This window comes from Zonotrichia albicollis, chromosome 1, assembly GCF_047830755.1.
Source record: "Zonotrichia albicollis isolate bZonAlb1 chromosome 1, bZonAlb1.hap1, whole genome shotgun sequence".
NCBI lineage: Eukaryota > Metazoa > Chordata > Aves > Passeriformes > Passerellidae > Zonotrichia > Zonotrichia albicollis.
Genome location: NC_133819.1, coordinates 54,984,542 through 55,009,003, shown reverse-complemented (window position 1 = coordinate 55,009,003; position 24,462 = coordinate 54,984,542). Strand labels below are relative to the sequence as shown.

At 39.9% G+C, this 24,462-nt stretch overlaps 1 protein-coding gene across 1 annotated transcript; it reads right to left on the bottom strand.

The window, feature by feature from the left end:
* Positions 1-1,789: 1,789 nt before the first annotated feature.
* On the bottom strand, positions 1,790-21,426 carry TARP (TCR gamma alternate reading frame protein). Its single transcript, XM_074541669.1, has 7 exons — positions 21,331-21,426; positions 20,886-21,206; positions 13,192-13,199; positions 10,449-10,482; positions 5,087-5,377; positions 3,604-3,660; positions 1,790-2,884 (listed from the first exon to the last, which is right to left on the bottom strand). The coding sequence occupies exons 1-7, from the start codon at positions 21,371-21,373 to the stop codon at positions 2,751-2,753; spliced, it is 888 nt and encodes a 295-aa protein (XP_074397770.1). The 5' UTR covers positions 21,374-21,426; the 3' UTR covers positions 1,790-2,750.
* Between the last annotated feature and the right edge of the window lie 3,036 nt (positions 21,427-24,462).

Below are 24,462 nucleotides of genomic sequence, written 5' to 3'. Positions count from 1 at the left end.
TAGTATCAACAGATATTAGATGTTGGCAGACCGCAATCAACTTATGTAGATCTTTCTCATTTACAGCTACATGTGAGAAGAATGCATGAGAGGGTTTCTGTATCACCTGTTGTAGGTAATTTTGATTGTTGAGAAGTCATTATTCTCAAGCATGTGTAACTAATAGTACAGTATAGAACACAAAATTATTGTAACATGATAAAGAATATGCAAATGTCTTTACACAAATAAATTCATTTGTGCCGATGACTTCTTTGTACTCTCATGGCAAAAGTCTATTGTGTTTTATCTTCTTTTCCTCTTTTCTGGAAGCACCAGATTGCCTGTAACCATTTCATTTTAGTATTTGCATTAATTCTGCAACTCTGTAACAGTAGAGCAGCTGTAGTAGTGCTCATACTCGTAGAAGCTTGAAATCGCTGAGAATTAGTTGTGTAAGATAAGTACTTGAGAAGTCATGTCTTTCAAGTTTTAGCAAAGTCCCAACAAGAGAAGTTTACACTTGATAGACAACATCTAACTCTGTGCTGCACTTAGGACAGACGTCCTGCAGCCCCTGAGTTATGGGGTAGCAATAGTCCCTACGTACCATAAACATGCAGTTAGGCCAGGGTGTGTCAGTGAGTTCCACCGTGGTGTTTAGAAGTAACTTAGGCATGTGGTTTTTGTAACTTTTTATTTGTATTAAAAGGAAATGGTTTAGAAGCCTACTGTGTTAAAAGGCTGTGGTCTAACTGTCCTCAGCTAATCACCCAATCTCATCACAGCCCACCTCCTCTGAACCAGTTGTGACTGGTTCAGTTTATAGGGTTTTTCCACTACATAACCAAACCTTCCTGTAAACAAATACCCCAGCACCCAGAAGCCTTTAAAATCTACTTTTCCTCTTATTTGTGCTAAATAAATAAGAATTAAAATCTTAGTAGGAGCTGTTTACGTTTGTATAAACAAACTTAAGGCACATGTGAACTGCTGGAAGGTGTAAAACCTGCAACCAAGTATTTGAAAAACCCCTGAAACTGAGAGGTGATGGTTTAGGGTTGCATATAGGCAGGGGGTTTCCTGTGTATTCTCACTGTTTTTCTGAACTGCATGGACAATATTTTTCAGTTTCCCATAGGAGATACAAAGAGTGGACTTGGGGATCATATAGTGAGAGAGCTTGGTTCCTTAATGCAGTCAAACACTTGTCTAGCAGAGACAGAGGAGATCCATGTAATACCCAGGTAAAATCCATGATGCTGCTGAAATCTACAGTTACTGCATTCCAAAAATATCTTTGTAGCTGTTTTTTTTTAAATTTTGATTAGAACCAAAACTTAATAAATAATAGCATGGGATCCCAGGTATTTCTCGGACTTTAACTGAAGACTGCAAATCACAACTTTCTTCACATTGAAGAGCAATATGACGCTGAGGGCAGTAATTAGTTGCTTTGCCATTAGTAAAATAGCTGTGGTTGTTAGAACTCAGTCTCCTACGTTTTCTTTCCCTTATGATGGCATGAGCCCTAGGAGGTAGTCCTGTTGTAACATTTTCCCTTGGCATGGCTTAGCTGTGTTACAAAGATTATCTTTCTGTTTTATAACAGAAAGGATGTCACAAACTAGTATTTATTGTTCCTTGTCAAAGTGTTCCTATTAACACATTGACATACAGAAAAGTGATGTTTTAAGGACTTTTGATTTCCTGATAAATTTATATGAACAGAGAAATTAATCAGGTTTTCTAGACATCTTTTTACAGGCTGTGGAAATGCTGGAGAACAAACACAGGCCTCATAAAGACAGCTGGAGGAAAGCTTTTATTGCCATCATCATTACAGACACAGTGAATGTAAATGCTGCAGGGGCAGATCTCCAAAACCTAGGGCAGTGTTTTGCCCAAAACCAAGCAAGTGACTTATCCCAATATGTCTACTTCCTATTTTTCCATATAAATTTGAAAGGAATTGATGTGGAACTGCGAGATTAAGAGTTCAAAGTCTCTGAGAATTTTTCTTCCTTTGTGAAAATCAGAGATTCATATTTGTAGTTTTGTTCAGTTTTAAAAGTGTCTTTAAACAAGGTGATGATCCTGATCATTGTGATAGTTTTCTTTTTTTTAAATTACAATGGGCAGATTTTCAGACTGTGTCACTGGTGGATTTCTTCAATTTCTGCACATGTGCACGTTAGAATTGCTTTTATTCTCATATGACTTCTTCATTCAAAATTCTTTGTTTACTTTTTAAAGTTTAGTTTAATTGCCTATTACAGCATACCGCTTCAGAATAATTGATTCCTCATTTGTTGGATACATGAGAGTTGCAACAAGTCAATGAAAGTAAAAATTAACCAAACCTGTGAATTTACTGCACAGGAATGCTCCTAATTAAGCCTTAAATGCAGTGACAAAACACATCTGTGCTTTATATGTCAAAAGTGCTGTTATACCCCCAAGCTTCTGGGTGCACAGCTACTTCTGACATGGCTACCTTCTTCATTTTGCAATACGGACTTGGATTAAAATGCATTATTCCTATTGCCTATCTTTATTCAATATTCAGAAAAAATTAAGAAAACAAGACTGATATAGAAACATTAGCAGTAAAGCAAAATGAGCCTTTATGCACTAATAACAGAAAATTATTTTGGATTTTTTTTTTTTTTTTGCCATTACATCTAACACTGAGAGCAGGGGATTCTACATGGATAAACGTACTGCAAAGTAAACTGAAGATCAGTTTGTAGCCTTTCTTAAAACAGCATTTATGCTTTCTTTCCTCGGTGCTTGGTGTAAGCCCACATTCTGTAGATGAAGAAGAGTATGATAATATTGTACATGGAGCTCTTCAGAAGAAGGATGATGTATACTAAATATGCTGTCCTGTGCATTAACTGATCTGTAACAAATAGACAGGAAAGTCTTGTTTAATGTCAACATTGTATAGCATTCTAAAGATGGATAGAAATGGAACAATGCAGTCAGTTTACAGCTGCAATTACATTGACACCAGTGCACAGCATAAACACACACAAAATCTGTTCTGTTCTTTAAATGAGTTTGCACTGCTAATGAGTTCTAGACCTAGTGGGCTTCTTAGCACTAAACTGACTCTCAGTGTCACTGGGTTGTACTTCCTTGTAAAGGCAAAAGCATAACTGTAGTGCTTCCAGCAGTTAGTACAATGTTTAAATCCTTTTGTGTTGTATTTATTGAAGATAACTGCTGATGATTCTTCCTAAACACCATTCAAGCAAAAAAAAAAAAAAACCTGTCCAAAGTTCTGGACAATTGCTAGGCTGATGTAGCATCAGCTGAAGTGTTTAACTACTCCAAGTTTTTAAAAACTTGGTGGTGCTTAATGCAGGCTAATAATCTAGGAGCCCAAAAAGCATCTGTAGCATCTAAATAAAGTGATCTGATAAAGGTAGGAGAGTCCCGAATAAGAAGTTAGTTAAGAGTAGTGCTGAAATGTTTTTGAATTGCCAATCCCATACTTGAAAGATTTCCTGCATACTACTAAGAAAGATAAATTTTGTGATGTTCAGATAATATTTAGCAATATCTAACTCTTGCATGACATGAATCACTTTCCCACCTTTTAACACATTAAATTACCTCTACTAAAAACTGTTCTGCAGTCCTCTTCCTGAGAAGCAGTCTTCACAGAAACTTCTGGAAAGAGAGTTTAAATGCCTCAGTTAGGCTTTTCTTTAATTTTAAGAAACATTAATTGAGAAATAGGGGAAAAAAGCGGCTGCACAGGAACAAGGCTGGGAAAATGGGAAGTTAGTATTAAATAAAAACCCGGAGCCTTAAGATGGGTCGGCAAAGCAGATATTCACAAGATATTCATTTGCAGAGAGAATTTGAAGAGGAGAAACGTTCGAAAAAGTGGCTGGGTATTTGTTGCCATAAGTGGGAGAAGTGTCTTTGCCCTTTCAGGAGTATGCCCATTAGGCTGTTCCTTGGAAAAGTCTCTTTTGTTTGGAACAGGAGTCAGTTTGACCACCTGACCTTGTCAGTGAAGAAGCTGAAGTCCATTTGCCTTCACAACCTGCTGTTCTCAGAAACAAAGAATCATTTACATTGGAAGAGACTTCAGTTAATATGTTAATATTTTAGTGGTTGTTCAACAGAAAAGAACTACTGGGAATTCCCCTACTGGGAATCTTGGTGCTGGTTTTTTTTCCTCTAAAATGCATCCTTTTTGTTCTTGAAGTAGCAAATTGGAGTTTGTTCTTGGTTATGTTGTTTGTATGCATTGATACAAACATTAAAGACATTTATATTGCTTCTCTAAATACATCCTCAATCTAAATAAGCTTAAAATATATTTTTGTCAGAATATATTTTGAAGGTTGAAACATAATTGTTGTTTATGGCCATGGTCTCACTCATTGGAGTTAGGTTAATTTTTAGCAAGTTAAGCAGAGATGGGTATGGAGAGAATATTAATCTAAACCAAATTAGACCACTTTTTTAATAGATGATTTAAACAATTTTCATTGAGTAGAAGTTAACTTTTCTTTAAAGTTGCATCATCTTTCAGATTTGGCTTTGCATAATCAATCTTTCCACAATTAAAAACAAAATCTTATTTTTATACATGGCTATTAGCTTACTATTTCTGGATTGTGGGTAAGTAATATTTTTAAACTTGCTATCAGTAACCTCATTTTAACTTCTTAGTTTTTTATAGCTGTGACTAATGTCAGGGGGTGTCAGAGGGACTTAGACCTGTAAGCTATGAGAGGTAATACTGTTTCCAGAAACTTCTGTAATATGGAAAGTAACAGACATGTTTCAGTGCAGATCTGTTGGACCTGTGCTAGTTTACATCTGATGAGGTTCACTACTTTAAAATAACTATTATTTTTCTGTTACAATGGGATGCTTACTTGGGGACCATAACAGAGGCTCACTTACTTTTCCTGGGAAAACTTCTGGTAGTTTCTCAAGTTGGGTACTTTAGCTATTGTGCCTAGGAGCACAGATGTCTTCATCAATAATAGAAAGCATTATTACTCTAATTTTATAGAAAAGAAAAATTATGTTTATAATAGTACACCAAATTACATTTTTAACATGTGGAATATACCTTGTGTTGGCAGTGAAGTACTTTTCTCTTCATGCTCATATTTGCAGTAGTATTTCTTGTTTTCACTCTCTGCTGGCACGGTTAACCAACTGGCAATTGAGTATTCCTCCTCTTTTGTGGCCTGCCAAGCGTCACCTTTTACTACGTTGTCTGTTACCTCCTTTTCGTCTTCAGTCCATGTCACCCTTATAACTTCTGGGTAGAATTTCTCAATAAAGCAAACGTACATGATCTGATTTTTATGTTTTGTCTGCAGGATTTCAGAGTTCTTTGGGGGAGAACTTCTTTTATCTGGATGGTTATTGATGAAGAAAATTAACAAAACAGAGAGTTGGAAGATTAGTAGTGTACAGCAAATAAATACACAGACAAAAATACAAATTCTGAAGAGCAACAAAAGAAATGCCTTATTAACAAATATTAATATGCTTGTAAAAATGTAAATGCTCTTTGAGGAACATTAAGAAACTGAAATACTGTTGAATATGTCAATAGCTGTTAATGTCACTTAAAACTGAGTTAGAAATCTTCAGGTGGCTACTGAAATGCCTTTATCCCACAACCTTCCAAGCAGTTCTGCTGTCAGAGTGTATCTGACTGTTCAAGTCTCTGACAACTATTAAATAATAGTAATATTTACTGAACAAGCTTCATTTATTCAATAAGAGGAATTTATTATTGCTTTACAATATTTATGCAAAACAAGTACATTAAAATTTTGTCCACAGAATATTGAACATAGACCCCCTACCTTTAAAATCTCAGCAGTCTTATGACCCCAGTATAAGTCCCCACTGCTACATAATGAACACCTGCTATATTTATTAATTTTTTAAAAGCCACTATTAATTTCGTAATATTTTTTAGGTTGTGAGGGAAGGGAAGATAACAATGATTGCTCTGTTTTTAAGGCATGCCATGTATTTTCCAGGTGAAGAAAATACACCTGGAAAATATCAAGACAGGAGAATGGAATCACAAAATGCCCTAAACACCAAAGGCTGGCAATGCTACTCTGCCATACTAGATATGTTTAAATGATTGAATTAAAACATCTGAAAATTTAAAACCAATACTAAACTAAAGCAGAAGTACATGCTATAGCAGAATAAGATTGTCACATCTAAACAGTATATCTAGGCAGACTTATCTGCGTAGATGTTGCGCTTTGGGAAAAATGCTCAGTATGAATATACATTAATATATTTAAAATTAAAAGTGAGCTGTTTCCACAAGCTTATTTCACCTAATCTCCATTTCATTTGTCATTCTGGATTAAGCCTGGATGCTCTCTGGATTAGGAGGAGACAAAATCATCCAGATTTTGTTCACACTGAAATGACATTTTGATATTATTTAATTGTATAGTAAATTTAAGGGTCTGATTTAGGTAAATGTTAACTTCTGCAGTGAGTGCATAGGCAGTGATCACAGGCAATAATTTCTGCCTATGCTTAACTACAAGTGAAGGCTGAATACAGTTTGCAAAACTGACTTTTGTTACGTAGAAAGTACTGCTTAAGATTATTTTTTAAGGTGGCAGAGACATTTCAGGTGTCCCCTTATCCCACTTTTTCTCTTGAATTTCTGTGTAAGTCTCTGCCACTGAATTTGAGCAAGTAGATGCATGGGGTTTAAGTTTTGGTCTGACCGATTGATGCAAATTTAACGCATTAGGAGAAAATACATTACTATAAAATGCATTTTTGCTAAAAAGCTTTGACTTTTCTTTAAATGATCTGGCTGTTCTAGAAAAATCTTCTCTATTGCATTCTCCCTGAAACAACTTACTGGTCCTTGAAGTATTTCAAACTTGGTGTTTAAAGAGAAAGATTACCTACCTACCTACCTACCTACCTACCTACCTACCTACCCACCTACCTACCTTCAAAAGAGTGTCTACCTTCTGTATACTAAGAATGTCCTTCATTTTAGAGATGCCAATGTGGACTGAGTTATGTTGTACCAGAAACAAAGTTGCTGACAACTTTATGGTTCTCTAACATTAATTTAGGAGTTAATTTTATCTTCTTTATGCATCAGTCCTCCCAAGGATGAAAAATTAATTTCTAAAGTTATCTATTTGTTCCAGAGTCATATATATGTTCACAAGATCATGAAATAGCTCTTGTCTGAGTGATATTGCACTCTGCAAAGCTTCATGAATATTTTAGAGGTTTCTTTTAGATTTTCAAAGTTTAGTAACTTGTTCTAGCTAATTTCAGTACATATAATAGCTTAGTTTGACATTATTCTCTTAGGATATCAAGTTTAAATGGAGAGGCAAGAGAGATTCTTCCAACTGCTAGTTCATCCTGCTCATTTTAGAGACTTCTGTTATGCCAGAATAATTTCCACCTCTGCAATTGCCAATGTCATTCCATTTACTGTAAAAACACCCTAGGTATGCAGCTTACATGAAACACCTACATCATGCCACAAGACTGAGGAAACGCATTGCTTGAATAATTGCAGCTGTGTGCATTCATTGAAGTGTTGCTTGTATGTATATGGGTAAATGGATTGCAGTGGAGAACTGAAAGAATTAATTTTGCATCTATCTATCTGTCTACATCTATCTATCTATCTATCTATCTATCTATCTATCTATCTATCTATCTATCTATCTAATCTCCCTATCTGTATCTTTTTTATGTGAGAAAAAAATCTTTGTGTGCATGTTTCTGAAAAAAAAAAAGATGAAAACTTGTAGAATTGGCTGTAGGTTTTGATGTATTTTCAGGCTGATCTGCAAAGTCTTTGAAGTCAGCAAGATAGCTGACACTGGATCTTCTAGGCAAATTATCTGATTCTTTCTGAAGAACTTTAAAGTATTGAATTTGCACTCCTCTGTCAGTTTTGATTCAGGTAAACATTGAAAAATGTTATGGTTTACCTTGTTAAACAGTTTTCTAAGGCAGGTTTTAAGAGATCTATAGATGTTACTTTTACACATAAAATAGAGGTATGACCAGAAATTTGTCTTTTCTCTCGTGTAACAATGCAGCAAGGCTGTAAAACACTATTCAAACTATATACTGGAGTTAGGTTCATAACCAATGAGCTATTAAAAATTAAGTTCAAAATATGTGTTTATATAGATTAGCTGTCAAAAGTTTTCTTAAAGAAACTCCTCTACAGTTTCTTTATAAGTATCTATAAATGAGATTTATGAATAAAATCATAAATAAATAAAGTGAAATTTTAATTCTCACTAACCGGATGATCCTACAAAATGGAGTAATTTCATACTGACACTCAAAGTTCCTCTCTTTCACTCCAAGCCAGTGGGACTGAGGGCACTCAGCACACTCAGCGCATAAACAGAATTCTTGTCCTACTTGACAGCCACTTCAGGGATTATAACTGGTAACAGTACAGTATAGTCCTGACCTATGGCGAGCCTTTCCAGATACCTTACAGAGCTGTCAGCCTTCTTTCCAGAGCTTTCCTATTGCAAAACTTTTAAAAACATAAGACTGTGAAAAAACTTACTGGAGACAATGAGTTTTGCGCCAGAACCGAATACCAAATTCCCTCCCACACTGGTACATTCCTTTACAGAAAGGGCCGTCTGAAGGATGGGATGACATACAAAGGGACCTGGACAAGCTCAAGAAGTGCGTCCATGGAAATTTCATCATGTTTAACAAGACCAAGTGCAAGGTGCTCCACATGGGTGGGGGCAAGCCCTGGTATCAACACAGGCTGAGGGATGAAGAGATTGAAAGCAGCCCCGCTGAGAAGGACCTGGGGGAGCCGGGGGATGAGAGGCTGGATATGAGCCAGCCATGTGCACTCACCTAATTGCCTAATTGCCTGTCACCTAATTGCTCCCTTCCAGTACCTGAAGGGAGCCTACAAGAAAGATGGAGACAGACTTTTTTACAAGATCATGTAGTGACAGGACGAGGGGGAATGGCTTCACACTGAAAGAGAGTAGTGTTAGATGAGATCTTAGGAAGAAATTCTTTACTGTGAAGGTGGTGAGGCACTGTAACAGAGCGTCCAGAAAAGCTGTGGATACTCCATCCCTGGAAGTATTTAAGACCAGGCTGGATGGAGCTCTGAGCAACCTCATCTAGTGGAAAGTGTCCCTGGCCACAGCACTGGGGTTTAAACTAAATTATCTTTTTCAACCCAACCCATTCTATGATTTTGGCCAGTAAAGTATCCGATTTAACAATTATAATATGAACAACAAGATTCTCTTGATTTGGCTTTGTGAATGTAAAATATCTGGATTCAATCTCAGCTAATGCTGCTATTCATGAAGACCCTCATCTTAAATCCTGGTTTCCTCAATTTCTTAATTATTTTAAGTTCTTAAATAGGAAATAACTGCAACCCTTTTACTCAATTAATGATTCAAAAGCCTTGGGCTTACAAAGACAAAATCTTACAGAATTATAGTGATGATTGAAAATAATTTATTTTAAACTCTATATAGGAAAAGCATGGCAACGCGTTTATCATGCCACAGATATTTCCAGTGAATTATAGGTATGATTTACTTCGCCCTTCTGGAGTAAATCATTAAGCCAATCTTTGCTTGATATGTTAATATAGGTTTATGTATTAACCATGCTTAAAACTCTTGGTAGCAGTACTTCCTCTGCCTTGTATTTGTTTAGTTGTTCACTTCAGGATTATGGCATTTAAAGCACATGTGGGAAATGGGAAAAAAAATTTTTGTCTGCTACTTTCCATTAATATAAATGTCTCTGCAAGAAAGACAATAAAGGATCACTTCTTCATTAAGCAATTATTAAGCAGTAATTCACCATAATAAATGCTGAATAATTAATTAATTTGTTAAGCAGTTATCAAGCAATGAGAAGAACATTTGGAGGTACTAATTTATTTCTAATGGTGAAGGTCGCATATGTGATAAAACACTTATGAACAAGTTATTTATCTTTTTCTAGCCTATTCCAAAAGGATTTTTTGCAATGTCCACTGCATACAGTTCTTTGTATCTGTATTAGAAAGAGGTTTTCTTTTTTCATGCTTAATTCTCAGCTGCTTGATTCACTGCTAATTCCTTCAGTACAGCTGGAGAAAAGAATGAGGTCTCTGAAAATTATTACAGACCATTTTCCACCAGATTTCTAGGAGGACTATGATCAAAAGTGGCTTGAAATAGGTTCTTTTTAGGCATGTTTGTGATCCTAAACCACTGCATTACAAATACAAGGATGAGTGTAGGAACGGTGAGCTGGGAAGGAAAATCCTGCACAAGGAATGGTGCTGGCTGAGGTTCTAAGTGGACTGAGTGACCTCTGAGATAGTATAATACTCATCTACATGACCACTCCAAGCTCCTATAGCTTATTTCATGAACAATAAATGTACAACTTACCTGAGACAATGAGTTTTGTACCTGAGCCGAACATCTTGTTGTAATAGCCAGTCACAGTGAATAAAGCCTTTACAATATCAGTGCAGCTCAGTTGTGTTTGCATACACAGGGTATACAGTACTCTTTAAAGAAAATCAGATTTGCTGTATAATCAATTTTTAGATGCTAGGGAAGTGAAAAAGGAGCAGTCGCCCAAAATAAACGAAAGTTTAAAAAATGGAAAAATAAAGTAATTTTCTCCTTATACACCCCTATAAGATCAAACCCAGAGCTGGTGAACATTATATAGAGATTTGAGGAGCACAAGACTATTGACCAATATTTTTGTTACCAGTAACATGAAGCAAAACTGCATTGATTGGAATCAAAATTCCCAATAACAAGATACACCATTTCAGCTGGTCAAAATTAGACAAACTATTTTCATCTCAGATGCTTAGCTGAGCCAAATTATGGGCAAGTATCACAACACCTAGGGTGTACTTGAAGCAAAATATTTTGAATAGTAGTAATAACTGATAATAAGCAGTTTCTGCAAAAGCTAGGAAGAGAGAACAGCCTCTCAACTCTGCCTGTTTTAAAAGGTTCAACTTACTGTTCTGGGCATGTCTGAGATAACTCTCATTTTCATTCATAGTCAGATACAGTCCAAAAGAAAAATGTTTAGCTTTTCAAGAGTATGTAACACAGAGGTTGGACATACTATTTTCAGAATGAATTGGGAATATCACGAAGGTCAAATGTGCATATCTAGAGATAAAAAAACATTTCTCTGTTCTCCAAATGCTGTCTTTGCCATATTTAAATTCATTTTTACACAGAAAATCATAATGGGATAAGTTATAGGTCTCTGCTGCAATAGCTGTTGTGTTTCCCCCATTTCATGCATAAATACAGAACAATTACATTGTGTTCTGCAAATGCAAATGGAAATGCTGTTTAAGGGGAAATCCTGCAGAGTATTCAGAACAGTTAGAATCAGAGAGAATTAAAATAGCAGAGCACTTCACGCCAGCCAATATCTAGTTGTATTAAAAAGCATTTTGGAAGTAGTCAAGTTTTACATTTTGTACTTACTTGAAACTCTAAGTTCAGTTCCACTTCCAAATATTTTGATGTCAGGATCCCACAGTCTGATAATGCTTATCAATATCTCCTGCACTGCACTTTTCTTGCATAGGCTACAGAAAAAGTCTCTCTGGTTTAGAGGCTGGTGATAAATCTGACTGAGTGCTTTAGCTGAATTTTCAACTTTGCTTAGAGTGTCATTTCTAGAAATACTTTAATTTTTGTAGTGAGTAAAAAGTTCTGAAAATTTTTGGTCAGAGGCATGGATAGAAAACATTTTAAATTTCTCTGCAATTCTCCCCAGCAGTTTGCAATTTGAATTAATTATAGCCACCTTGATAATGTAATGTAGTTTCTGAGTAACATACTCTTGGCATTGCTATATGCTTTATACTGAAAACAGCATTCATCCTTTTGATTGCATAGCTTCACCACAAGTGAAAATAATACAAATACAAAAGTAAACCAGTTGCTTTCAGTACAGTCAGGAATTAGAAATTTATTGCACTCAGGGAATTTTTCTTCCCAATTAATTTAGACCACTTTTGTCAATAAGAAACTTTTTCATTTCTCACATGCAATTCTGGGAGTTAACTTTCAAGCAGTTCACTATTGTTTCCTAGAACAGGATGAAACCGTCCCAATATATAAATCTACCTACCCAACTGGGGCACCATGTGCTGTTCACAAACAAAATATGATTTAACAGGGACAAAATAATTTTCCTCACAGTCTTTCATTCTTGATTATCCGAGAACATGAATGATTATCTGAAAATCTTTCAACGATAATGGTACTTACCAGAGACAACTAGCTTTGTTCCTGTGCTGAAGTATTTGATCCAGGTGCTCCACACTATGTTTTGACTTTACAATAAGCCAGCATGCTCTCTTGATGTACCATTGATGAAGAAAATCCCAACTTTTCCCAATCATCCACAGGAGTCTGCATGAAGACCAGGTCCTTGGCTGCTGGGAGGTCATCAGGAATTTCAGATGTGCATCTGGATATTCAGCCGATAGCTAATATCCTTCAGAAAAAATCTCTTTCCTGTTAGATAACCCTCCACCTAATGTCTTAGAACTAGATTGTGAATTCTCTTCGATTTTAGACAGTAAAAAAGAACACAAAGTTCTGCATTAAAATAAGCATGTACCTTCAGATGAAAATCCTGCTCTTTACCAAAGGTGTCCACCTGCAGTTACATGACATCAAGTACTACTAGCACGGAGTCAATTTTCATTGTCAGAACATAGAAAGAGAAAGGAGGGAAAGCCAGCACCAAAAGCACTGTGAAAGTGTCTGTGTGCTGCATGAGGTCCCAAGTAAGTGGTTATTGTCTGCCCATCTCTTGGAATCACTCCAGGCTTTGCTGCAGCAACTCACTGGCAGCTTTTTATATAACAACTGGTGGGAAAAGAAGGCTTTTCCTTGAGTGGGTTTTTTTATAAAACAGCCCAAGATAACATCAGAGTAGTCACTACTACTGTCAATCAAACAGCCTGCACGCTTAGTTTGGCATTTAAAGTAAACTGAGTTAGAGTTTACTCCTGGGATCTCTTGTAGCATACTGACTGCAAAATTATGTTCAGAAATTACTATTTGTGACGAGAGAGAGGAACTAGAGGGTGAAGGTCTTTCAGCTGAAGTAGGTGCAAAAACCCCAGTGGTCTACTTTGAAATCTTCTGAACAGAAACATCCTAATCACAACCACAAATCAAGGGCAGGAGTGACATAGACAGAATGACACTTACTGGTGTTTTTCCTGCTTCACCCTTAGACATGCAGTGAAGGAAACCACCTCAGTTCTGGCCAGACAGTGTTAATTTTTGCAGTAGATGGGAGAGTGCATGGCTAGGACACACAAGTTACTCTACATCATCTCACCTTATTGCTGGATGTAGGGGAATGAAGTCTCTTCTGGGGGATAAGGTGATTACTCGACTCTGACAGTATGTCCTTCTGGTCAAGGACATGTGGCAGAGTGAGCAGTTGGGTAGTACTGGTTCTGGGCTGGAGGGACCTGTCAGCTAATGCCAGTTTCATGCAATCACATGGGAATTGTTTTGTGTGTTACACTCTTCATCATTAACATTGTTGCTGTTATTGTTTGGTTTTTATCTCATTGCTGTTTACTGTAAATAGCTCTTATCTCAACCCATGATTTTTGCCTTCTGTGCCTTCAATTCTAATCTCAAGCTCTCCACAAGAGAATAGGGGGGAACTAGCAAGTATAACATGGATTGAAGAGCATGGGAGCACTACACTGGGGAGTACCATTCCTAAGCCATGACAGCCTTACTTGGTGTTCAAATGGAGTTTGAAATGTGAGATAACGACAGGTCTGTCAAGAGATGGTTAAAAACAAATTTGCTCGATTTGTTCACATGGTTGTGGTACCTAACCCTGTATATATTCCTTTGTGTGCTCTTTTTCAGAGCAGGGAAAAGGATTAGGGTTTCTTTGTTCATGTATTGGGGGATATTAGCTAATGACATGACAACATCAAAGTCAATGAGGAACATTTGGGATGTGTATTCAGTGTTGCTCTCCTACCCTTACCTTAGGCACAGCCTTTGGGGGTCTATTAATAATCATAGCCAGTTTGTGGAAGGAGGAAGAGAGGATGATTTTCCCAAGATTTTCACCCCCCTTTTCTGCTTCAGGCCTGTTACAACAGCTTTTGAGAATTTTGAATTTCGCTTGGGTGTTAAAGACAGCATATTCTTGTTGCCAGATCCTCTCAGTGCGGCCCGCACTATGTTTAGAGTCAGGACAGAGATACATAGGAGGTTATTCAGAGATCTAACTTGAGAGTGGATAGTCATGAGTGCCATGAAAGGTAGGAGATAATGGGCCAGTTTTGAAGGATTTCTCTGCTCCAATGTTTTGGAAGTTCACCCACCCCTGACATCTACAGCTTTGGGCTTGAGTGAGATGAAGGTTTTGCTCTAAGGATGCGGGAGAAATCCCCTTATGGTGAGCAAAAACTCACCCCCATTGCCCCCTGTGAGTTCTTATGTAAAATGATTACTAGCTTTTTTCACAGTTGTGTTTATGGCTATGTTAACTTATGGGGTATTGTTTTAAAGATCAACTGTTTAAAGGTAAAAGTTCTCATTATCTATCTCTAAAATCATCTTTATCTTTAGTAGCAGAGATCTTCTTTTCTTCTTGAGGGCACAGGACTACTCTTCTCTGTTCAAACTTCTCAGGATCACAGCTACTTTAACATCTGCTTACTTTAGTATGGAAGCTTTTGCTCAATATCTACAATTTGAACATCTCTCTACACCTTTATGTGATATAGGGAAAAGGAGTCTTTCTCTATAGCTTTATAAGAGGATTTCAGCCCCACGATTGAGGCATCTTCTCATCCCTCCCATCTGGGACTTGACTTCCTCTTCACTAACTTTAGTGTTTTTATGTTGCTCTTTTACATACTTGCATCTTGCTCTTTTTTTTACTCAAAAGAGGATTAAAGAACTGAAAGAGTTAACATCTCACTTGAAGTTTGTATACAGTTACCTAAACTACGACTAGAAGGGCAGCTAAAATTTAATCAGTCAGTCTAAAACTCAGCAGCAACACACCAAAACAGGAGGGAGGGGTGTATGGCTTCTCTTTCCCCCTGCCCAATAGTTGTATTAGTAGCATCTAATCTGAGCCGTCTTGGCCCCGGCTGTTCCTGAGAGTTAACAGACTCAGCTCAGCCCCAGGACAGTACCAAGATGTTAGAAATTGCAACCACAGCCTGACCTCCGACACTCCCTCCCCTGATCAGCAGTGAGCGCCCAGCAGGGAGAAAGGAGGTGGCCCTGCCCGGCCTGGCCTAGTTAGGACAGGGGCTGGGGCCTGTTACCTCTTTACTGACCAGAAGAGAAAGAAAGTTTTTACAAAATTTTCCATATTTAACATGTGTTTTTCACAGAGGTGTGTACAGCTTCCCAGTAGTTCAGTAGACTGTCAGTTACACGAAAGCTTTTACATCACATCTGTAGATGCCTCTCAGGCAAAATCACTACAGGAGCTCACAACAGGAGGAAGAGGCAGGGCCAGAGATAGACACTAATCCCTGCCCCAGGTGAGCTGTGAGATATGTGAAAAGATTTCAGCTGCCAGTCAGGAGAGCCCTTGGTGACCTTCCTGCTCTGATGCTGGGAAATTGTGGCCCACAACATAAAAGGAGATGGTAGTGAAGCCAAGCAGCTGAGATCCTTATTCTGGGATCTGAGCATTGGCAAGGGGATTTGGAAGAGGACAGAAACTTTCAGCCTCTGAAGGCAACTCCTGTCAAGTGGAAGGGAAAGGATTCTTTCATTCTCTCAAAGATGATCCAACAGGTTACCCAAGCAGGTGGAATACCATGGAAAAAGGTATCCAGTACCTGAGCGAATAAGCTGTGCTGAAGGTAATCTTCAGGGATTCAAATAACAAGCAGTCTCTTGTCCAGTGTACACAATGTATGTCGCAGAAGTTTGTATGGAGCTTGCCATCATCTTACACCAACCCTCTGAAATCCTTTTCATTGATGTCAATGAAAGAAGAAGAAACACTGCTTCAGGTGATTACCTGAGTCTAACAATATGTTCTTCTTTTTTCCTCCCTTCCAACCTAAGCCTTGGCTGTGGAAACATTGCCCAAGGCTCTGGACAGACTCAAAAGATTCAAGCATGTTAGAGAGGAAATGTCTGATGTTCTGCCAGTATGGACCACAGGCTCTTCTACTGGGAGCATGCAGCTCCCTGCTCAGGAGAGAGTTACATACCACAAAGTAACCTAGAGGTGGTTTTACTTGTATGACTACAGAGAGGACATGAGGAAGCACCTCTGCTCTAGCAGCACAAGTACATGAGTGTGCTGGTTTAAAAACACAGGTGGAAAAGTAAACCCCATTTAAGCTTCTCTTTCCCCACAAACCCCATCTTAGTGAGAGATTAAAAGCAGAGATTCTAAGTTAAGAACCATTTACTTGAGAAAAAAACATTAATAAAATAAGAAAAATGAACAGTAACTTTAATGAAGTACACAAAACAAAGGTGGTTTACATACAGAAGGTTATTCACCAACCAAGACCCTGCACAACCTGAGACAAAGAAGAAAGTGAGACCCGGCCCCTCCTTCCATGCACTGGGCCGTACAGCACCTGGGAAACTAGCCAGGGAGTCTGAATGGGAGCTATGCTGCTGAAAAACGCTGGCTCCATCAGTTGCAGCAGTGGTCCCAGTGCAGGGGTCCCTTTCCCCAGGGCAGTGGTTATCCCAGTAGTGGTCCTGGTGGGCACTGCAGCTTGCATTGGGGTTTTTGGCAGCTGCAGAATTAACAGCAGCAGTAGCAGCATTTACCCCTTTTGGGTTTCTCACAGCTGTGTGTTTAAGGGAACAGTTTATTCTTTCCCATACCCAAGTTGAGACTGACTGCTTCCAGCTTCTGATGCAGCTTGCTCAGCCTTTTCTGCTGCAACCAAACTCCATCCATGATGTAAATGGTATGGAATTAAACAGTGTTAGAAACTCCATCCCTCTTTTTTAGCTCTGTACCCAGGACAACCTCTGCAGGAAATTCTTCAAGGATAAATGCCCCTCCACTTTACAGTGGGCAAATCCTCAGACAAAGCAGGAGGGCTGATGTTACTTCTGATCCTCTTGAAGGGACCTCTAGTTCATGTTTACAAGAACTGAGAAATGAGTACTGTGACCAGAAGTAGAGGAGACTTCAGCCAGGTGGAGAAAAGGGACAATCAGATCTACTGACTGTATTAATCTAATGGCCTGACGCAAGACTGTAAGGCTTTAGTTGGCACTGGCACACAATGAACCCTGATGCCATCAAGATCTATAGGGACAGAATCTGTCTTTATTACTGGGGTGATAGGCACATCCCAACAGCTGACAGTACTGGAAGCTGAGGTGAGCCTGACAGGGAACAAAATGCAAAAAGACCCCATTCTAATTGGGCCAGAGGCCCCATGTGTCCTTGGCATAGATTACCTTGGGAGAGGGTATTTTGAGGATCCAACAGGGCATTGATGGTCTTTTGGGATAGCTGCTGTGGAGACAGTAGACATTAGACAGCTGAACACCTTGCCTGGTCTCTCAAAGGACCCTTCTGCTGTGGGCTTGATAAAGGTCAAAGAACAACGGGTACTGATCACTGCCACAACAGTGCATCATCAACAATACTGCACTAACTGGGACTCTGTGACCCTCATCCATGGGATGATTCATGAACTGGAGAGCCAGGGAATGGTCAGCAAGAACCACTCACCCTTTAACAGCCCCATATGGCCAGTGTGTAAGTCCAGTGGAGACTGACAGTGGACTGTCGGGGCCTGGCTGAAGTCACACCACCACTGCGTGCTGCTGTGAAGGACATGCTGGAACTTTAGTATGAACTGGAGTCCAAGGCAGCAAAGTGGGGCCACTATGGACATTGCTATATTTCTCCATTCCTTTAGCAGCAAAGTGAAGGCTACTGTTTGCTTTTACCATGTCCAGTAAACATGGAATGGGCTGCCTCAGGCATGGAAACAGCCCCACTATTTGCCATGGACTGATCCAGACTGTATTGGAAAAGAATGAGGCTACAGAATACTTGCAATACAATGGTGACATTATTGTGTGGGGCAACACAGCAAAGGAAGTTTAAATATAAGAGGAGGAAGAAGCCTTACCATATAACCAGCACTGGAAAATGAAAAGTGATACCTTCTCTTTACTGATGGCTCCTGCTGTATTGTAGCGATACACTGAAAATGGAAAGCTAATATATGGAGTCCTACATGGTGAGTCACAGAAGCTATTGAGGCACATGGTGGACCAGGTCTATTTGCAGAGCTGAAAGCTGTCTAGCTGGGTTTAGATATCACTGAATGAGAGAAATGGCCTGTGCTCAACCTCAACCCTTACTCATGGATGGTAGCAAATGCTCTGTGGGGTGGATGGAGAGATGCAAAAAGAACAATTGGCAGTGCAGAGGTAAACCCATCTGGGCTGCTGAACTGTGGCAAGACATCACTGGTACAGAAGCTGGTTGGAGAAGTACATCATGTAGATGCACAAGTGCCCAAGTGTTGGCCACAACAACAGACAGGTGGAATGGGCTGCCAAAATTAGTGTCTGAGATGGATCTTGACTGGCAATGATGAATTATTTCTGGCTCACTGGGCCCACGACACCTCAGGTCATCAGGGAAGCGATGCAACAAACAGATGTGTTCTTGATCAAGGGGTGGACCTAATCATGGACATTGTCTAACAGATTGTCCACAACTGGGAAACATGCACTGCAATAAAGCAGGCCAAGAGGGTAAAACCTCTGTGGTATGGGGGAATCATGGTTGAAATATAAATATGGGGAAGTCTGGCAAATTGCTTGCATCACACTCCTGCAAACCCACCAAGGCAATTGCTGCATTCTTACAATGGGGGAAGCAATCACTGGATGGCTGGAGACCTACCCTGTGCCTCAGACCTCTGACAAGACCACCATCTTGGGCCTTGAAAAGCAAGTTTTATGGCAATGCGGCATCCCAGAAAGAAATGAGTCAGACTTATTCTAAAAATGGCCTCACAGACAGCTGGGCCAGAGAGCACAGTATTATTGAGTGGGTGTATCGTATTGTCTCTCATGCATCAGCCTCTGGGAATATCAAAGCCTCCACATATCAGAGAAGGGGATAAAGTCCCATGGCGCATATGAGGAATATATGTTAGAGGTAGACAATTTGGATTAGTCCTGCCTCAAGCAAAGGGAAAGCCATCCATGAGATTTTTTTTGGTGAAGGGCCTGGGTGCACATGGTGGATAATGCAGAGGGGAAATGCAATTTGTCCCTCAAGGGGATTTTATCTTTTGGTAAGAACAGTCTGTAATGTTGAATTGTATAATATTGGTTGCTGAATGACACTGCCACTGTATGCCATAGCCACCATGGACGACGAGCATGGACTGCCCCAGGTACACCAGTCATGATCTCCTGATGCAGCTTGCAACCACCCAACAGCACACCAGCCCTCCTGCCCTGGAAGACACCTAGGACAGATAGAATCCACAGTCATGGACTAAATGAACTCAACAGACATCTTGGAGGGATGACCATTGACTACAGAAATTATATTCATACTTTTGTATTTATATGGATATGTGTATATATACACATAGCTGAAAGGTGTAGGATCTGAGTATGATATAGATGGTATAGAATCAGGAACAGATAATGTCCTGGCTTTGGCCAAGACAGGGTCAATTTCTGCAGCAGCAGGAGGGGCACCTGTATTCTACACCACCTTGTGTCACTGATAGGCGCAGGGTAAAATGGGGTCTCTCTTGGTTGGGGTAGCACGGCAGTGGTTCATGTTTTGCATGGCTCTGTGTGGTGAGTTTCTGCACATTTGCCTCTTTTCTGAACACTATTATTAGTATTGTTGCTGTTACTGTTCCTTTTCTTATCGCATTGCTGTTTACAGTAAATTGTTCTTATGTCAAACCAGGATCTCTTACTTTTCTGCCTTCAGTTCTCCTCTCTAGCGCACTGCAGGCGGTAAGGAGAAGGGGAAGTGGGAGTGAGGGAGCAGCACAAGGTTTGGAATGATTCAGTGGGAACACTAAATTGGGGGATACCATTCCTAAACCATTACAATCCTATTTGTCTTAACATGAAACGGATGAAGAAGATGGTTATCAGCAGCACATCATCAGCTCTGGTAGGTAAGACATTGCAAATCTCTAATTTGAACTGGTCTGTGTGGAATTTTGAGGTAACTGAATTGGAGCAGACAGGGTTTACAGTTTTTCAAACATCTTACAGTTGCTTACATGTACAGCAGGGAATATCACATGGTGAAGCTTTTTCTCAAAAGTGGCAAGCATGCTTTTTCTCAAAAGTGGCAAGCATGCTAGGAAGTGGCAAGCATGTAATTCCCACCACTGAGGTACTTCCTTCAGCACACTGTATTTCTTTTCTGCCTACTCTTTCCTATGGAGAAAAGTGGCCAGACTAGAAGATTACTGCTTCTCTGTTTGCTCCCCTAAAGACTGCCAGAATTATGCCATGGCTGTGTAAGGGAGCACAAAAGGAGCAGGTAAGTGTCCAGTATTTAGGTGCTAAGCTTTAAGGCAGTGAAGATTTCCTTTGCCCTTAAAATAGTAGGTGTGTGTTGAAGACAGGACTGCTAATGATAAACCAGACTTTGAGAAGGACATCTGTGCGGGATTACCCACTCTTTTGGAGTAGCAGAAAAAGGTTGGGCTTTTCAGCAGCTCACTCAGATGCAGTGAGAAGACTGGTGGGGTGGCACAGTTACAACCTTGCGGTTCAGGTGTTGCGGGTTTCCTTTTTTTGCCTTGATGATCTTTGTGTTTCTATCACAGTGAGAATCCCAGTAGGCACAGTAGTAAGTAGCAGCATCATCTGGAATTACATCTTTTATTGTAAGAACACACCGCTTCTGGGCAGAACTTATCTCAGTCATGTATCTGTTTGCTTGAAAGCCACTTTCAAGGGCAACTTTGCCTCCTGAAACAAACAGAAGCCTCTCTGGAGCTTCATCCTCCTTCTGCTTATACCAGTGTATGACGATGTCATCAAAATTTGCCTCTAATGTTTGAATTTCACATGTCATCCGTGCACTTTTTTGAAACTTGGTGATGGATATAGGACTCTGCATGGGAATTTTCTGTGAAAATCCATCTAGGAAAGAGAAGAGGATAAATTATGTAATTAGCTGGAATTCAGGGATTTGGAAAGATGCCTGTTATGGATGCAAAGCCATGGGTGCCTGTGAGGAAAGGTAGGAAATTAAGGAAGTACTTACAAGACCAAGAGGCTGTGGCCACAAACACTACGAGCAGCAGCATGTTTGCTTGTCACGCTTCGCTCTCATTGAGATTCAGAGGAGGAAGAAAGGGACTCCAAATGGGAGCTGTTTTATACGGAAGGAGGAAGTGGCTTTCTTGAACGGTCTTCAGTGATGAACTTTCTGTGTGCAAGCAGATGGGGTGTTTTTGCAGAAAACCCTCTCCGAACTGTCAAACATTAAAATTGGTAAAAAGGCTGTAGTCCTGTCTGCTTTTCAAGTAAATATGGGAAATATTGATAAAATCCAAGGATTGTGGCCCTATAAAACTCAGTCAAAGTGACTGAGAAAAGGTTGCAACCAAGAGGAGGTCCAGATATGTATGGTGGAGTGAAGGTTTCAGCCTGGAGGTAATTAACCCTGGTGGGCAGTGATTGCATACCTCACCTGAGAGGTGCAGAGAGGTGCACAGTGCCAGAGCAGGCGAGGATTGCCTTTTGCTGCTCCAGCTTAGTCACCTAGATGCAAGGTGCAGAAGTGCCCAGGGGTGTCCCTGTGCTGGGACTGCCCTCCACCAAAGCTGAAGACCATCAACCTGCAAAGACTGCAGTGACTGCAGAAGCTTGACTGTTGGGACTTGCCTTTGCTTTGATTTGGGGTACGGGAGGAAATGCACAGCCGCAGGATTTCAGTTTCACAGCTTAGCTGAGATGCAAACAATTCTTGGAAAAAAGGCTGGAAAATAAAAGAGAACATCTGTTGTTAACAGCCATTGCAGAGACATCTTGATGAGTGGGTTTGATGCTGTGGGGTCTCCCCTGTGACTGGTGAGCCCAGGCTGATCCTCTTCCACCAAAGGCTGTATCTTTCTTGCTCCAAACTTTCCATCTGGTCTCAGGGGCCTGGGATACCTGAAGGCCATTTTATGGGTAAATGCTGAGACAAAGGAAATACTGAGTACTTCAGGTTTTTCCATGTCATACATCACCAGTTTCCCTGCCCCATCCAGCAGCTTTCCCTAGTGTTTCTTTTGCTGCTGCTGTATTTAGAATCCTTTCTTGTTCCCCTATACCTCATTTGCCAAATTCAATTCCAGCTGGTTTACTGCTTTCTTAAGTCTATTCCTTCATGGTTGAACAGCAGCTCCATACTCCTCCTGGATCACCAGTCCCTGATTCCACCTCTTCATTTATTATACTTTATACTTCATTTATTATACATTATACTTCATTTTTATGCCTGATTAATGTCAGCAGCTCTTTGCTCACTCTTGAGGTACTCCTGCTGCCTCTACTTGGTTTCCTAGGTGTCAGACTGGACCTTTCTTAAACGTGGAGAAGATTCTTGGATATCAACCAGCATTCCTGGACACTTCAGGGTTGCATTCACTGTGATGTTTCCAAGCAGATCTCTGAAGAATTATAAAGGCTACTCTCCTGAAGTCCAGGGCTGAGGTCCTGCCTTCTGCCCTGCTGCCTGCTCTCGGGAGTTGAATGTCACTGGCTCATAGTCACTGCAGCCAAGGCTGCCCTTACCTTTCCATCCACAACAAGGTCCTTATTGGCTGCCCAATCATCCATGTCAGGAAGTTGCTGCCAGCTCACTCCTGAAAACTCCTAGACTGGTTGTGAGGAATCCTCAGATCCCACAATACAATGACAAAAGTTGTGACTGAAGTTAACATCAGAGGTCACATATACTACAACCTACTTTTCAAATAGTTGAGGAAGACAGAAACATCCATAGCAAGATGTTATTTACTTAAATCACATAGAAGCTTTAGCAAAAAATACATCACCGTGGAGGTATTTGTGCTCATTTTTAAATGATACTGAACATGTGCACTCCACTTCAGAAAATGTAAGACATAAAAACATCTCAGTGTTTTGACCTAGCTTTCAGGAAAACGCAAGCTTTCCTGGAACCAGTCTTTGATTGTAGAATCTGATTTCTAAACTCAGCACACTTAACCCAAAGGCTCTGAGAGTCTTTGCTTGTCTGTGGCATAGCTCGTGGCTGAGGACTTCAATTTATGCCTTGGACATATCAAACGAGGAATTGTGGTGAAAAAAATTAGGTTTTCTGTGCTGTTGTAGGACTTTTTAGTGACTGAGATGCAAAGGAAGGCAAAAGGAAAATATGAAGGAGGATGTGCAAGATCAGCTGGTCTTCCTCCTTTCTTTCCTTATTCCTGCTTTTTTTCAAGAGAAAATACTAAGGGATGAAGAAATGTTGCTCTGCATGCAGAGAACAGAGAAGAGAAATCTATACCTCACACTCAGAGACTGTGTCACTGTCAGGTGAGCGCTTTCAGTAAAATATAGCCTTCATTTTAGGAACAACTTTTCATATATTTTTCTTAAGTGACAGGAAGGCTTCACTTTCTGGATATTGCAGACAAATCTGAGCACTGAAATGATATACCTATTGTCAACATCAGATATTTAACACTTGTCATAAGGCTTTGTTTTTCCTCTCCCGCTGCAGAAAATCATGAAAGGGGTGGAGTAAGGAAGTATTTGAATTTTTGGCAGAGTTCACAGCTTGCGGTTCAGAGCACAAAGAGTCTTTTTGTAAGGCTTATCTTTGCCAAACTTATGCTGTGGTAAAACCAGTATGCACAGTAATAGGTGCCAGAATCCCTCGGGGTTAAAGACTTTATCTCAAGCTCATACACAGGCTGAGTAGGATGATTCCGAACTTCAAATCTATCTCTATCATTGTTGTCGTCAAAAACAGGCGTCCCTCCAGACTCGTACAGTATCCTCTCTGGCTGCTGTCCGGGAAGCTGCCTGTACCAATGCACAACGTTTTTCCCTCCCAGTTGACATGACATGCTGGCAGACATGCCATTCATCCGCACCTGTATCCCTGGGGTTTGCACTGGCACCGACTGCATGTCTACACCTGGAAGTGAAAGCAGAGAAACTGCATGAGCGGAGAAACTCCTGGAGTTTGGAACAAGGCTTATGTTCACTGTAGACAGGAAGGAGAGAGAGGAGGAAAAAGGTCTTACAGGACCAAAATGAAGTTGCAAGAAGGACTGGAAACAACAACATATTGCCTGTGCAGATTAGACCTGAAAATGAAATAAATAAAATGTTATAAAGCCCTTCAGGTTGACAAATCATCAAATGACTGGGAGGAGGA

Coding starts and splice junctions, on each gene's coding strand:
- TARP (XM_074541669.1), bottom strand. CDS start 21,373: ATGCTGCTGCTCGTAGTGTTTGTGGCCACAGCCTCTTGGTCTT. Junction 3,661..5,086: donor TACTTCACTGCCAACACAAG/GTATATTCCACA, acceptor CTCTCTTTCCAG/AAGTTTCTGTGAAGACTGCT. Junction 2,885..3,603: donor CAGAACAGTTTTTAGTAGAG/GTAATTTAATGT, acceptor TATTTGTTACAG/ATCAGTTAATGCACAGGACA.